This window comes from Polypterus senegalus, chromosome 2, assembly GCF_016835505.1.
Source record: "Polypterus senegalus isolate Bchr_013 chromosome 2, ASM1683550v1, whole genome shotgun sequence".
NCBI lineage: Eukaryota > Metazoa > Chordata > Cladistia > Polypteriformes > Polypteridae > Polypterus > Polypterus senegalus.
This window is the reverse complement of record NC_053155.1, coordinates 233,220,594-233,237,901: the sequence shown is the minus strand read 5'-3', so window position 1 is coordinate 233,237,901 and position 17,308 is coordinate 233,220,594. Positions and strand designations below refer to the sequence as shown.

Sequence of the window (17,308 nt, the reverse complement as noted above, 5' to 3'; positions counted from 1 at the left end):
AATCCACTCAGGACATGTCACAATACGTTTTGTAATAATTTCTATTATTCCTAAACTTGACACAGCTGCTGAAACACCTAAATTAAAGCTAATCATTTTATACAAGTTGTGCCTTGATGATTTCCCGGCAGTGCTAAGCCATACTCGTCCTGTAATGTCTCGAGCTCTTCCGTACAGCCGTTAGAACTGTAGCCTTTTTGACTTGATTGGTACAAGTCTGTTAGCTGGTTGATGAAAGGGAAAAAGAGCTTTAGAACTGAGACACTGGCATTTGCTACTATTTAGGAACATGTATTACAGCACAAAAGGAAGAGATCTAGATAGTTAAATAGCTTACTGCAAAGAGCAAGTCAGTTTACATGGGAGACAGTATTCATGGCACAGGATGATAAAGACGCGCCATTTAAATCACAAAAGAAAAATTCATATCAGGGTCTTTAATAAGGCTTTTTTCTGTTGGTTTTCCACAAACCAGTCAGAGGCTCTTTGTATCTCTCTCTCAAAGCCTGGATATCACTCAGCTTAGCTTTTGTGTGTCTTTGAAAGGTAGATGTGTGCAAGAATGACTCACTCAATTTGTTCCTTGTGGTGCGGTAAGTATTCTGCAATCACACAGCTTCTGTGTGAGCTTTTAATTGAGTCCAGCCGAGTGAGTTGTAATTGATACAGAATCGCTGTTCGACAAGAGCTGTAATACCAAGGTGGTGCTAGCTTTATTTTTCTGCTTTAATCAGCAAACCTTTATTTCTTGTTTTATTCTGCTTCTCAGGGTTTTCTTCTGCATATCTGCATGCTATCTTTCTTATGGAAATCCATTTTTTTTCCAGCCCAACAATAGTGTTTTGCACTCTTTCTTTAGCAACTAATCCCAAAAAAGCCTTCTGTGTAGATCTCTTTGCCCTCTTACCATTGGTATTTTCCTGAAAAGCAAAGCTAAACTTTATTGTTGACTGCACCCCTTTAGTACTAGAGTCTGCCATCAAAGGGGGAAATGAAATTCTCAAAAATTTCAGAATAAGCCAACATAATCTTGGAGCCACTTAAACTGGGTTCTGTTTTTCCAGATGAAGTGCAGTACTTTTCATCTTAGTGTAACCTGTGTTGTATGAGTTTTGTACTTTATTATATATCATAGTGGAGCTATAAATAACTGATTTTTTTATTGTGACATTTTTGTACTTGTATTCATGTATATGTATATTAGTTTTATTAGTCCACTGAAAAAGCCCCACCTACAGTCTACACTCTAATATTCCAAGTTTTAAATATTACTGACATGAGAAGGACAGATGTATGTTCATGTTAAGAAGGAGTACTGTGACACTGCTGTCAACTACTGAATGTACCGTTGATGTTAACACATTGAAATGTAAGCTTTCTTTAAATAAGTTGAGTACTGGCAAGGAAACAGTGGCCTTGTAATGGCATTTCCCCCAGCACACAATGCAAGATAAGGTCAAGTGACTTGTGTGCCTAATTAAAAAACTGAAGACTTATTTACCAGGTCTCACCAGGATTAGACCCCTGCTTTTAAGAACCAAGCCATGGCAATTTACAAAGTGTTTCAGAGTCTTTATTTTTATTTTGAAAATACATTCTTAAAAGTCTTTATAATAAATGGCATGTCTTGGGCAAAAGCTGTCTTTCCTAATCAGTTGCCTTGAAAGCAGATATATTAAAAAAGAAACTTTATCTGTAAATCTACATATGTGAGGCCACAGAAGTCTTCAGTGCTGTTTTGATTAACAATGTGAGCTTTCACACACCTTTAAATGGTTTTTAATTAACACCTGTTTTTTTAATTAGACTAAGAAGCAGTTTGTGTGATTTCCCAACAATCCTGGGTTCAAATCCTTGTCCAGATGTTCTCCCAGTGCCTGTAAGAGTTTTCTGTTGAATAAATTGATAATCCTGAATGAGGATGCCCTGTAATAGACAGGTTTTTGTTTCTTCCTTTGCATCTAATGCTGTTGGATTAGGCCATGGTAGTAGATTTCAATACCCATAAATATTTGTAATTAAAAAGGAGCCATGTGTATTAGCTGTATATTTATGTAAAATACTATTTATTTGCTATAAAATAAAATAAATTAAAAAATGCATTGATTTTCAACTCTAGTATGATCCCGTATAGCATAGCATCACTAGAGGCTGGAGTCAATCCACAACTGTGGAATGAAAATCAGGAAGAAATCTTGGAGGCAATGCAGTTTTGTAACACGGTGTACTGATGCACAATCAGTTTACAATTCCCAGATGACCTAATGGCATGTCTTCAGATTTTGGAGGAAACTGGAGTTGCAGAATTAAAGCTTTCTAGTTGCTGGGTGTTTATGCAGGCGCCATTCCCAAAACTGAACCAAGCTATACTACTGTGCATTGTGCCATCACCGCCAAGGTATCATCTCTAAATCTAGTTCACGGTTAAAACTTACAGCGGAGTAAGAACATTATTCAGATCCCTTCACTTTTAGCATGCTTTATTGTGTGTAGATTTAATTTTAAATTGATAAATGCACCATTTTTACCCATCATTGTACACTCAATAACCCATAATAATAAAATGAAAACATGTTTTCAGAGGTTTGCAAATGTATTAAAAATCAAAAACTGTAGTCTCTTTTTTATATAAGTATTCTTTGTTATAGCACTCCAAATTGTGGTCAGGTGCATCCTGATTGCTTTAATTATCCTAACGATGTTTCTAGAACTTGATTGGAGTCCATGTGTGGCAATTGGACATTTTAGAAAGGCACACATCTGGATATATAAGGTCCTATAATTCACATTGCATGTCAGGACAAAAACGAAGTCATGAAGTCCAAAGAACTTGTTAAAGACCTCCACATTCAAATTGTGGTGTAGCATAGATCAGGGCAAAGGTATAAAACCATTTCTAAAGCTTTGAGTGTTTAGAGGAGTACATTGGAACCACCAAGACTGTTAACTCCCACTTGGAGTTTGCCAAATGGCACTTAAAAAGACTGAGAACTTGAGGAAAAAGATTCTCTGGTCTAATGCGACGAATATTGAATTCTTTGGACAGAACTCCACGTATTATGTTAGGTAAAGATCAGGCATTGCTTATCACCTTCCTAATACTATCCCTACAGTGAAGCATGATGGTTGTAACATCATTCTATGTAGGTGCTTCTCAGCAACAGGAACTGGGAGATCAGTCAGAGTTGAGGGAAGGATGGATGCAACCAACTACAGACAGGTCCTTGAGGAAAACCTGCTCCAGAGTACATGTGTGACTTGTGTGACAGTTCACCTTTTAGCACGAAAATGATCCAATGCATACTGCCAAGACAACTCTTTAACTGTCCTTAATTGGCCTGTTCAAAGGCAAAACTTAAATTTCATAGAACATGTGTGGTGAGACCTCAAGATAGCAGTTTACAGATGCTTCTCATTCAATCTAATAGGGCTTGAGAAGATCTGACAGGAAGAATGGAATAAACCACCCAAATCCAGTTGTGCAAAGCTAGTAATGACTTACCCAAGTAGGCTCAAACCTGTAATGACTGCCAAAGGAGCCTTTACAAATTTAGCATCTGAATACTTACATAAATTAAAGATTCTAGTTTCCGATTTTTAATAAATTTTGAAACTCTGAAAACATGTTTTCAATTGTCATTATGGGTTGTTAAGTGTAGATTGATGGACAGAAATGGTAAACTTATCCACTAAAATAAAATCTACAAAACAATAAAGTATATAAAATTGAAAGGGTCTGAATACTTTCTAAATCCACTGTACATTACGTGTTTAGGTCAGTCATTTTATTCAGGAACTGAAAAGCAACAGCACCGGAAGCCTGTGTTTGAGTCTATGTCTGTACTTTGAATCTTTATTTCTTTGCAAGCAGTTTTTGAATACTTGGATAAGCAGGTATTCTGTGCAGCTGTGTTAAAGATACAAAGCCAGCCAATGCAAGATCTAAACTGATCATTTAATCCATATCTCCTATTTGGGTGAATAGAAAAATACTGTTAACAATGCTGTTAGCCCTGTTCTGAATTGTGGTTCTAGTTCCTGTAGTGGAAAAACAGCACTGGTGTAACTAATGAAAAGACTATTGTTTTGGTGACTTTCTAAATTAGATGTAATATTCTTTATTGATGTTATGTAGCATTTATTACTGTTAATAAAATTTTATTTTGTTTTGTGACCATGTAAACCCCCATTGCATGTGTTTGAGTATATATATATATATATATATATATATATATATATATATATATATATATATATATATATATATATATATATTTTACAGTGAGTCTTCATAATTATATTTTGACAGTTGATGTGTAATTTTTAGCCACATTTGGGTTTTACAAAGTGCATTGCACAATGTTTTAGCTAATAACTGTTACTAGTAATATGCTGGATTTTTTCCAAATATATATTCAAATTAAGCTAGTACTTCTTGACAAAAGAAGAATTTCATGGAGCAGGTAAACATGAAATAGTCCAGAAAAAGTGTAATGTTCTTGGCATACAATGAAGCACTGCATTATCCCCATTCACGTTTTGTTGGTAAAATAATCCATTCCCACATTCCTTTCAATAACACAAGTACACTAAATTGAGTTACTGGATGCAAGCCTATAAAATAAATTCCTACCTATGCAACAAGCACTGACTTGAGGACTGCCAGCTGCATCAAAGATATGGAATATGGTGCTATCAACTGCATGTCTGTTTTGACAAAAAATAAATACATATCCGTTTTTACTTCCTGAGCCACATTCCAGTTTGTACAATGAGTTTCTCTGTAGGATTTTGTATTTTTCCACGTTGGTGATTTTACTTTAGCCATTAAAATCTGCCATCATAAAGGGAAATTCATTTTCTTTGTGTGGTTTGTTATTTATCTGAACAATTAATATGCTGATAAACAGCATATCTTTACATTACTTTAATCATCTGTTGTGGCCTTTGTAAGTGCCATCGTTTTGGTGTTTTGTTTCTTTTTTCTACAAAAGTAAACTATCTATTATTTATAATAATGTCTAGGCCCATCTTTTTGGGACCTTATGAGAGTTTCAAAATTTGTACTTATTTCCATTGATCAGTTGTATTAACCTGCATTATTCACCTTCACCTTCAGTTTGCCATTGCAGCTGACGGTTTTTATGATCCTTTCTGGTTTAATATAGTAAAAGCATTAAAAATTATTCCACGCTCTCATTTAGTTCATTTAAGATATTGTCTGAGATTCAGGTGCAGTAGTTTCACAACTAACAGCTAGCAGAGTAAGACAAAGTTCTCTTTAGCACAATTTTTTAATGAGCTGTTTTAAACATTTGACCAAATGCACTGTGGGTTATGGCATGACATAGAAGTTAGAATTGCTTTGATCAGTAGAATTATTGTGATTCCCACCCAAACCGTGCACCAGTAGCTCAAAAGTCTGCAGTTGAATAATTTCTGATATAATTAATAAATTATTTTTTAATTTGTAAGATATGGAACAAGATGATCGCTGTGGCAACCACTAATGGGTGCAGCCGAAAGAAGAAGAAGAATTGTTTTAAATGGTAACTTTTGTAGAGTGGCACAGTAGTACATAGTGGTTTGTGCTGCTGCCTCACAATTCCCTGGACTGTGTTTGATTCAGGGCCCAGTCATATGTGTATGTTTTCCAAGACTTCTTTGAGTGCTCAGACTTCCTCTGGTATACCAAAGATATGCATCTCTTATAAGTAACAATGTGCTTAGTTATGTGAGTCTGCCCTGTGTTGTATTCATTTCTCATCCATCTTACACTTAACTCTTACATCAGCTCCACACAACCCTGTAGTGGAGAAACTATGGCAGAAAATGGATAGATGAATTGTTATAAACATCCATCAATTTATGAATGAATTTATGGTAGCTGGGGCCCAGGGCCTTTTCTTGTAGCATCAGTAATTTATTATTTTAAAGACTTATACATTAATGATCATTTTAATAACAATTAGTAATATTTTAGCATCAATAATTGACATAAAATTACTTTTTTTATTACATGGGGGCAGAGCCTGGGGACAATTTAGTTTGGAGAATTTTCCTTGACATAAAATAGTATTTATTTTTGATTTGCAGGGGAAATACTGATTTTTATCAAGAAATTTTATATTTTAAATATTAAAGATGTGCGTCTTGTAAAATGCCTCTGTCATGATCAGTGCACTCTCCTTTTTTATGGTGAAGAGAAAAACAGGGCATCTGTGTGCAGACCTGATCTGCCAGATTCGCACCATCTGAAGTTTATGAAATGTGAGCTGTTTTACCCTGATGCATCACCTGTCTTTCTCTTGTGAATTGCACTTCTCTTCCTGTCAGACACTACACATCAAAACTGCTGTTCATTCAATTTGGCAGTTGAGCTCTCCTGGGTGTCAAATTGTGTGATTCATTTGCAGTTTTTCACTGTAAATATTACTGTTAGGAAAAAAAATGCTAATTTATTTGCAAACAAGAAACTTTGACATCTGGAAACATCAAGGACATCTGTAGGAAAAAATGCATGTTGTTTACTATGGGCAAATAAAAACTTTTGTCAGTCTGTTCAGCGATGCTTTTTGGAATAAAAGAAGTCAATCTTCTCAGGAATACGTACATGTTTAAACTGTAAATGTAGCTGAAGGCACAAATAATACAGTTAAGTCCTTAAGTATTTGGACAGTTTTCATAATTCTGTCTCTATACACCACCACAATAGATTTGAAATAAAGCAATCATTATGTGACTGAAGTGTAGACTTTCAGCTTTAATTTAAGGGTTTACCAAAAATATTTTATGAGCCATTTAATGAAAAGCAATTTTTCTGCATAGACTCCCTATTTGCAGGGGCTTAAAAGTATTTGGACATTTGACTGACAAGCTGTTCCATACCCAGGTGTGTGCAGGTCCTTCATTATTTCATTAATTATTAAGCAGGTAAAAGGTCTGGAATATATTCCAAGTGTTGAATTTGCATTTGGAAGCTTTCACTGTGAACTGTGAGTATGAGGTCCAAAGAGCTGTCCATGCAAGTAAAGAAAGTCCATTATTAAGCTAAGAAAACATAACAAAACCTTTTAGAGGGATAGCAGAAACACGAAGAGTGGACATATCTACCAGAGATACAGAGATTTACTCTACAATCACTGGTCAAATTTGAACTGTTTAATTCTCAATCCATCAGCGATAAATCCATACTGATTGAAGAACAAATCAGGGAGAAAGGACTTGACTTCATGTGTCTGACAGAATCCTGGCACTAGTCAGAGGCTTACTTTGACTTAAATGAAGCGTGTCCATCTGGCTACAGTTATTTGGAGGCAGCTCGCAGCACTGTGCGTGGTGGTCTAGCCATCATCTATCGTCAGGTCCTGGGGGTGTCCCCTATTTCGTTACCTGTAACATCTTTCTGCGAGTGCCTTGCATTTAAATGTAAGCCCCCTTTTCCTATGACTGTTCTTCTTATCTATCGACCTCCAAAACTTAACTCTGCTTTTATTCCAGAAATGACTGATCTTCTCGTAACACTTTGTGCCACCTCTGCCAACATCATAATCCTGGGAGATATAAATATTCATGTTGATAATCCTAAAGGTTATCTTACTGTTGATTTTCTTGAGCTGTTAGAGTCTCTCAACATACAACAATATGTTGATGTCCTCACACATTCTAGGGGTCATACACTTGACTTGGTTATTTCAAACTCTGCCTTCATTAGTAATTTACAGGTTTATGATCTTGGTATTTCAGACCACAAAGTAGTTTCAATGGAGCTACCCTTTTTCTCCCCTTGTACCAAACCAAAACGACAGATTCATTTTAGAAATTTGAAGAACATCAATGTGGATGCCTTGGCCCTGGACCTTAAACTTCTTTCTTCTGATCTTGCCATTTCTGTTGTTGACCTCGTGGATCTCTGCAACCAGTTTCTGAGCAGTCTCCTGGACTTTCACGCCCCTTTAACATCTAGGTCTGTCTCATTTTCGTGCTCAGCACGTTGGTACACCTGCGAGCTGCGAAAAATGAAGGCGGCTGCCGCTCAATGCTTCTGGGTTGACTGTTCACAAACAATCCTATAGGGAACATAGGAGGGCATATGCAGAAGCTTTGAAGGTTGCACGGTCCAGGTTCTATTCTACCATCATTAGAAATAGCTCCAGGGATCCAAAAAAGCTTTTTTCAACTATAAATCATCTTCTTAAACCTCCTTCATGTGCTCATTCCGAGGCCACTGATGAGAGGTGTAATTTGCATACAGTGGAACCTCGGTTTGCGAGCATAATTCGTTCCGGAAAAGTGCTCACAGTCCAAAGCACTCGTATATCAAAGTGAATTTCCCCATATGAAAGTTCCTGCGAGAGAGAGAGAGAAGAACCATCAGCTCAGTTGTGATTACATGACGCTCAGCAGACAAAGTGTATCCATACTACTCGTATTGCAAGACATCACTCGTTTATCAAGTAAAAATTTATTAAAGAATTTAGCTCGTCTTGCAAAACACTCGTAAACCAAGTTACTCGCAAACTGAGGTTACACTGTATTAATTTTTTCAAACAAAAGGTTTATAACATCCGCTTACACCTCTCTACCACGGATATTCTGTTCCCACCAACTGTTAACTTGCTGCCTGAGACTGTCCAGCCCCTTTGCTCCTTCTCTGTTGCCACACGGGAAGAGGTGGAGGACGTCATCAGGAAAATGAAACCATCTACCAGTTCTCTGGACCCTTTTCCCTCAGCCCTGCTGAGTGCCAACATTTCTGCTGTTTCTCCACTTATCACCAGGATTATAAACCAATCCCTTTTGGCTGGCCATATTCCTTCAGCACTAAAAAGTGCAGTCATCAGACCTCTACTGAAAAAACCCACCCTGGATCCTGGAGTTCTGGAAATAGTTGCAGTACAACTTCATGATCATCTCAAATTGAATAACCTGTTTGAAAAGTTTCAGTGTGGTTTTCGCCCTAGCCATAGCACCGAAACAGCCCTGGTCAGGGTCACTAATGACCTTCTGATGTCAGCAGATACTGGTTCTCCTTCTTTACTCATTCTCCTTGACCTGACAGCTGCTTTTAATACAATTGACCATTATATTCTTCTTCAACGTCTGCAATACACCATTGGACTTTCAGGAAATGTTCACAATTGGTTTAAATCTTATTTGACCGGTAAAAGATGTCGCTCTTGGCAGCGCAAAATCTCACACCCATAATGTTACCTGTGGTGTTCCACAGGGCTCTGTGTTGGGCCCCATTCTTTTCAACATTTACATGCTCCCACCTGGAAGTGTCATTAGCAGACATGGTCTGTCTTTCCATTGCTATGCCGATGACACTCAGCTTTATCTTAGGACTACCCCCATCTCCTGTACTGCTCCTCTCCCAACATCTACACTGACTATTTGTTTGGAGGAAATAGAGGCATGGATGAGGCTCAACTTCCTTCAGCTGAACAGATCTAAAACAGAAGCCATTTTAGTTGGCACACCACACCATCTTCGTCCTTCTACCATCACCAGTATCACTTTCTCTGGTCAAAACATTCTTATTTCCATATTTGTTACCAATTTGAGTGTTAAAATGGACTCTCAACTCACTTTTGATGGGCAAGATCTTGCCTGAAGAAGGGGCCTGAGTTGCCTCGAAAGCTTGCATATTGTAATCTTTTTAGTTAGCCAATAAAAGGTGTCATTTTGCTTGGCTTTTCCCCAGAAGACAAAAAAAAAGCCTTTCAAGTTCTGGAAAAAATTTCTTTGGACAAAGGAAACTAACATCAATATACAGTAATTCAGCATGTTAGAAAGAGAAGAGTATGGAGAAGAGAAGAAATGGCTCATGAACCGATGAATACCACATCATCTGTGTAACATGGTGGAGGTGTTTTATGGCACAATAATGCATGGCTGTGAATGAAAGTCAGTCACTAGTTTTATTTGATGATGTGACTGCTGGCAGAAGTAGCAGGATGAATTCTGAAGTGTAGAGGGCTATACTGTCTGCTCAGATTTAGCCAAATGCTGAAAAACTGATAGGATGATACTTCACAGTACAGATGGTCAATGGACCAAAACATGTTGTGAAAGCAAATCAAGTGCCTTTCACGCAAATTAGTGGAATATTCTTCAAAGGCAAAGTCAATCAACTGACCTCAACCCAATTGGACATCCATTTCACTTACTGAAGACAAAACTGATGCATAAAATCCAACAAATAAGCAGTAACTGAAGACAGTTGCCGAAAAGGGCTGGTAAAGTATCACTAGTGTGGAAACTCAGCACTTGGAGATGGCCATGGGTTCCAGACTTCAGGCAGTCATTGACTGTAAAGGATTTTCAACCAAATATTGAAAATGACCATTATTTTTATGGTTATGCTAGTTTGTCCAAATACGTGTAAGACCATGGATATTATGCAAAAAATGGCTGTCATTCCGAAATAGCTCATAAAATATTTTGGACTTCAGTCACATAATGATTGCTTAATTTCAGATCCACTGTGGTGGTATACAGAACTAAAATTATGAAAATTGTCTTACTTCCCAAATACTGTGCTTCTTCTTCTTCTTCTTCAACCAGCTGCTCACATTACATGTTGCCACAGCGGATCATCTTGTTCCATATCTTCCTATCCTCTGCATCTTGCTCTTTTACACCCATCACCTGCATATCCTCTCTCACCACATCCATAAACTTTCTCTTAGGCCTTCCTCTTTTCCTCTTGCCTGGCAGCTCTGTCCTTAGCATTGTTCTCCCAATATACTCAGCATCTCTCCTCTGCACATGTCCAAACCAACGCAATCTCGCCTTTCTGACTTTGTCTTCCAACCATCCAATCTGAGCTGACCTTCTAATGTACTCAATTCTAATCCTGTCCATCCTCGTCACACCCAATGCAAATCTTAGCATCATTAATTCTGCCACCGCCAGCTGTGTCTCCTGCTTTCTGGTCAGTGCCACAGTCTCCAACCTTTCACACTTGCTGATAATTACTCCTAACACTCTTCTCCACCCACCTCCTGCACTGTCTTTTTCATGTCTCTTCCACAGTCCCCATTAATTTGTACTGTTGATCCCAAGTATTTAAACTTACCCATTATTGGCCAGCTCTACTCCCTGAATCCTTATCATTCCACTTACCTCCTTCTCATTTACACACATGTATTCTGTTTTGTTCCTACTGACCTTCATTCCTGTCCTCCCTGGAGCATATCTATACCTCTCCAGGGTCTTCTCAACCTGCTCCCTAATATTGCTGTAGATCACAATGTCATCAGCAAACATCATATTCCAAGGGGACTCCTGCCTAATCTCATCTATTAACCTGTCTGCCATTGCAAATATGAAAGGGCTCAGAGCCGATAACTGATGTAAACCCACCTCCACATTGAATGCATCTGTCAATCCTACCACAGACCTCACCACTGTCACACATCCCTCATACATATCCCGTGCAACTTTTACGTACTTCTCTTCCACTCCTGACTTCCTAATACAATACACAACTACTGACAGGCACCCTGTCATATGCTTACTGTCCATATACTGTGCAATCTCCACAAAGATACTGGATCAGAAGTTGAGTTGGCAGCAGTGCTAGCCACTGTACCATTGTGACACCCTAATAATAAGTGATTTTTGTTACACATTACATTTTTTATTTTTTTAGCATTCTCAAATAGAAACCCAGAGCTTAGCCCAGCAAAATCAGCACTGGACAATTTGCCAGTTGATCATAGGGCCCACTCACATATACAAACTAACTAACACTGGGCCAGTTTCTAACAGTGTATCTTAAAGATCAAATGAAATCAAAATACAGAATAGGTATGAGTAGTATACACTCTAAATCTTAGAAGTAAATTTACTGTTATTCACTTCAAGAACACACAGTTCACAAAAGGCAAAGTTGTCTTTTTCTTTACCCATATGCAGGTAAAGGAATGTCACCTTTTAAAGAAAACACAAACGTGTTGTTGTAATTACACAAGGAATTATTTTTTAATAATTTGCAATTATCAGCTGGATACTGTATATTGTTTGTATTTTTTAACTTCCCCTTTTATGTGTTTAGTATTTTAACATACTACACAGTATGTCTCACAATAAATGAGACCATGAATTAATGTTAATATGTATCAGGCTAAGCTACAGTTTTTGTCCTGGAAAGTAAACAAAGGCTTAACAGGAAATCCCACATTTGGCCTCATGTCTCAAGGACACAGTGAAAAACAACTACAAGACATAACTTAACATTCACAAGCCAGCTTAATATAACTCACGGCTACATTGGACTATAGTCAATCGCAACAGGATTGGACATAAGGATTGAACCAGCCCTGGAATAATCACTTAATTTTAGCAGTATTTATGCCCTGGATTCCCACAGAAATTCAACTAACTTTCAAAAAAATGATGTGTCATCCGGTTTATTGTAGGAGGAAGGTTGTAGGGATTGATAGACTCCTAGCCAGAACAGGAATATTGTAAGTAGCACATCACCTCACAGTGGGTACTAGTCAACCATGTCATAAAGAAAACCTAACTTTTAATTATCTCAAGCTCAAGCATAGCATCTTTGAAAACTAGCTAAAAAAATCATAAATTGATATATTTTCGGTGATCTAAATCAAACAGAACTGCAGTTTGCTGCATCCATGTGACTCATATTAAGCAAAATGTTATTTAAACAGAAATCATCTGGTATCTCCTGGCATAAAATTACATAGCTGTTTCTCAACAGTTTTTCTTTTTTGGAAATGCAAATAAACATGTTAAATTAGACTACAGAGAAGAATGATAATTGTGCATGGTCATTCTAAAATTTTCCCTATAACCTGTGAAATCATTCAGTTTATTTTAATGGAATAACCTTTACTAAATACTCAAAATTCTGTTTACATTTTTCAGTTATTGATTTGGGCTCGTTAAATGAATAGGAAGTAGCAAGTTTTGGCAGATTCGTTCCAGTCTCTCCTCTCTTTTTTGACTCTCATTTTCTGAATCCACATTTGATTGAAAGGCATGTCCCAGCTCTGGATGTGACTCTAAGGTTCTTGCAGGGAACATAAATTTGCAGACCCACAACCACACATAACCGGGTGATTTAGAGTCATCAGTTAATGTAACATGTATATTTTTGGTCAGATACTGGAAAAACTCAAAACCTGGGTGGAGGAGAACTTGGAAAACCCCATGAACAAAGTGATGTGATTCCAAACAGAAAATAGATGGCTGGAATTTCAACCCTGCATCATATCATTGTGTCAACATACTCTTCCTGTTTGAAAAAAGAAGATATGTCTAAATAATGTTAAAAAGGAAGCAGTGTGGAGGGCAAATCAAGCAGAAATATAAGTATTAGTAGGTTTGTGAAGTGTTTATATTGATTAGTTGGCTGATGCCTTTACTCAGTGTAACTTTCAAGATGAGTTAACAGTACAAATATTTAACTGTAGTCCTTTTATAAAAATTTGAAAAAGCCCTGGCAGGTTAAGTGACTTGGTCCGGAACACCAGCAAACTGTGTTTAGTTTACAGTGAGTTTGCCACAATACCACACTCCACCCATAATAATGGGAGATACTCAAGGAGGAAATCCTTATCTGAACATTTCTCAACCCAAACCAGAAATGGTAACTGAATCGATTGTTCAATTTATTAACAAAAATAAGTGCTAAATTAATTAAATAAAGGCACAAACTCAAAGCAGGGAAAATTAACCAAACCTAATTACCAATTAACAAGAAACAAGCAAAACAAGTGAATATATATATTAAAAATAATTAGTTACTAGAAGCATAAATGTATATAATAAAACCAAATGTGACAAAAATAAGATCATTAACTAAAGAGGCAAACCAAAAACCTATATAAAACAAGAGTAAGAAGGCATGGAACATAGACCAAATTGACAAGCCAAAATACAAAATCACAAAAGAATTCCAAAATTCAAAATCAGTGGAGCATAATAAAGAAACAGAAACCTGAATTATTTTTTTGACTTTAAAGGGGGGGTCATTTCCACAGTTTAAACACACAGCAGCCAACAACTGAGGAATGAGCAGCTTTTTATTAGCCCTCAGTTGACTACTAAATTGGAAGCACATATGAGAAATTAGTAAAGATTTGAAACACCATCCCTTTTGCTTCATCACATAGGAGATGGAGTAGAAAGCAGTTACCAATTTAAGGAGGAATGATAGGAACATAATCAAAAGAGGGTAGGGTATGAGGCAGAGCTGCAATTAAACCATGACAGACAAATATAAATACTGACAGAAAACCTGTGGACTTAAAGAAAGAATTTGGCATATCTTAAATCAAATGAAATTTGTCATTTATTGCACTTCAACACTGATTTCTATACAAAATATTATTCTCTAACAAACTAAATTCAAAATGACTTAAAGTAGTCAATTTGCTGTTTTAATTCATTTATTTCAATATAGGGTCACAGAAAGCCATTACACACATCCATATCCACTAACTTGCTGAGAGCAAATTTGCAGACATTAGCTAACCTAACTTTCAATAAAACCATGCGAAAGCCCACAAAATGAAAAAGAGAATATGCAAAGTCCATGCAGGCATGAGCCAAACCAAACCAAACAAGAAACATTGAGCTTTAGGGTTGAGATACCGCAGTAGTAAGCTTGGATTCACTGTGCTGTTCTAAATAAATCAGTCATTAGAGTAGTAGGCTGAATGCATTGTAGACTACTGTATAATAATACTTTGGCTTAATTTTTCTAAGACTGCTTGACAGTTTGAAGCAGTTTGTGCTGGTGCCAAAAAAAACACAAAATGAAAAGTGATTTTTCACATTCATTCATCCAAGTACTACATACATCTGTGTTTTGGTTCTCTTTGTCGACAGTTATATGTGTTTTTACCAAAAGTTAATTCTGTGAGGTATTCTTAATTCCACAAAGTATTTTTTTCTGTTTCTAATTATTCTTCATTTATTTGCTATTTTTGAGAAATATCCAAGGATCAGCTGAAGAGAAATATTGAAGTGCTAAAGTGGCCGCGTGTTAATTAATGTCTAAATTCCAGCACAAAATAAACACATCTGCTTGGCTAAACTTGCAGCACCACTGTTTAATTGAGTTTCAGAGTAATGATATATTTTCCTTTAATCCCACCATTGTGCAAAGGGAATCACTTGAGACAAAAATCTAAAGATTTGTGTTTATGTCAAAACATGCCCCTGCCAATGGACTTTAATATTGAATCAAAACTATTTTATATGACTTTTCTTTACAATTAATGGGGAAAACATCACTGAATTATTTTTCAAGGTCCTCAGCTTTGTTCTTCATTCGCTGAGCTGACTAGGCCATCTAAACAAGAGTCTTTTTCTAAGGTAATCATTTATATGGATCTTCAGTAAGTATGCTCTATATACAGGATGATTAAAAACTAATTGAACATTTTCAAAAAATGGTTGCTCCAGTAATCCAGTATTATATGAAGATGTGCGCTAAGCCAATTTTTAAAGGAACTCTCCTATTTTTTTCTTAATCTTACAGATTCTAAATATGCTACCCCTTGTGTCACCCTGCACATGTTAATCTTGCATGCTAGTTTGTCCCTGACCCTTTGTGACCTAACAGCATCAATGGCTGAGACAGCATTGAAGTGTTCCTTCATTTTCTCAAGCATCAAAATTATGGGAAAAAAATAAGTAGTAACTCTACAAATTGGTGCATATTACATGTTTGTGTGATACACAGTTGCTGAATAAAATGTTCTTCAGTGTTCAGTTCTTTTTGAATCAGTGTATCCTTTAGTAGAAGCAGTCTTATTCAAAAACCTTACAGACAATAAGCTGTGCACTTTAAGATTCTGTTTTCAATGTCTTACCTTAAGTTATTTCATGTTACATTGTGTTAACACCAGTAAGACATTGTTCCTGTAGCCTCAAAATATTGTTATTTGCTCTGTAGCTGATTTTATCTAAGTTGTTGGTGGATAGTAGATTTAAGATAGTTATTTTTTGTAATTTCATTTATCTGTTGTTTATGTTTGTGTGGGTATTTCCATGACATTAATTATGCATAATTAACCAATTTGCATAATTTGCTGTTTTATTCTTTATAGTATGATAGATGTGTCATCTTACATTTTTATTATTATTTGTGTTTCTGGGTTTTTAGTTTAAGTCTCACTTTTAAATATTACATTGCTATATTTGTTAGCATTGGCCTTTAATGGAGGAATGCACCATCCAGAGCTCTCTCCTGCTTTGCATGAGGTGTTACAAGCATAAGCTCTGAGTGCCCACAGTCTTAGGACTACTTGAAGCAGGCTTATGGATGGATGGATGGACCGGGGTCAGATCTCTGAGAAACTGTCCTCATTTTTTACTAAGTAACCCAAGCCAGCTCTGTAGGATATTCTATCTGAGTTCATATGTATGTAGAATTCATAATTAATTAATAAAAATAAGGCGATAATAGTATAACAATAGGTGTATTGCCAATAGTCGGCTTATTTGCAGTGTCTTATTATATAAATTACCTTGCTTGTCTTTCACGTGTACAATATAATGTTCAATCTTTTCATTTATTACCAAAAAGTTATTTTTTATTTAAAATAGAATAAAAGATCTGAAAGTAATATTGCATTTGATTGTAGTAGAAAAATAAGTAAAAATGCTGAAATAGCTAAGAAGGGCATGGGTTAACACACAGTGCAATAAAATGGTACAGCCTTATTTGGTCAATAAACTGATTACAGGGTTCTTCTAAACCTCTTAAAACAGCTTGGCTTGGCATTATGAAATTTATGCTTGAAATGTAATTATTTAAAAGGTCAACATTATCACGTCTATAGCGCAGTAGAACTGAATGTTTTTTGCCTACTAATTTTGAAAATGTAGACTTTCAGTTTAGGATAGGCACATTGCTGTTGCTGCAGTTTAGTATACCCCAATTCTTCTAAACCCTGAGTAAGTGGATCATAAAATGTGATAAGCTGAGGGCCTGAAATCAGAACACTTCCTAATGTGGTGACTCTCTCTCTTCAGGTAGCAGTGATGTTCCCTGGGATAAAGAGAAACTGCAGTCTCCTAATATCCAAGGATCACAGGCCTCAGTAACCCATGCCAGCCTGCCAGGACAGCATAACTTTTCAGTTAGCCACCCCCTTAACTCACTCCAGCAGAACCGCCTTCTACCCAATGGTAAGAGGACCAAGTTACACATGATTTTTTACAAATGAGATTCTGAATTTTGGGCATAACCCAGAAGGGTTCCCGTGCTCAGTCTGGATCAGAGAGTGAGAGGCCATGATACTGTATTGTGCTGTGTAGG

General features: G+C 36.6%; 1 protein-coding gene across 9 annotated transcripts in view; it reads left to right on the top strand.

The window, feature by feature from the left end:
* Positions 1–17,308, top strand: part of LOC120523746 (dachshund homolog 1-like) — a 435,056-nt gene that overhangs the window by 271,827 nt on the left and 145,921 nt on the right. For 5 of the 9 annotated variants that reach the window (XM_039745322.1, XM_039745323.1, XM_039745324.1 and 2 more), the window contains one exon: positions 17,023–17,178. The exons of the other annotated variants lie outside the window; for them this stretch is intronic. In XM_039745322.1, the coding sequence (XP_039601256.1) occupies positions 17,023–17,178 (156 nt within the window). The remainder of the gene's footprint in view (positions 1–17,022; positions 17,179–17,308) is intronic. 9 annotated transcript variants of the gene reach the window in all.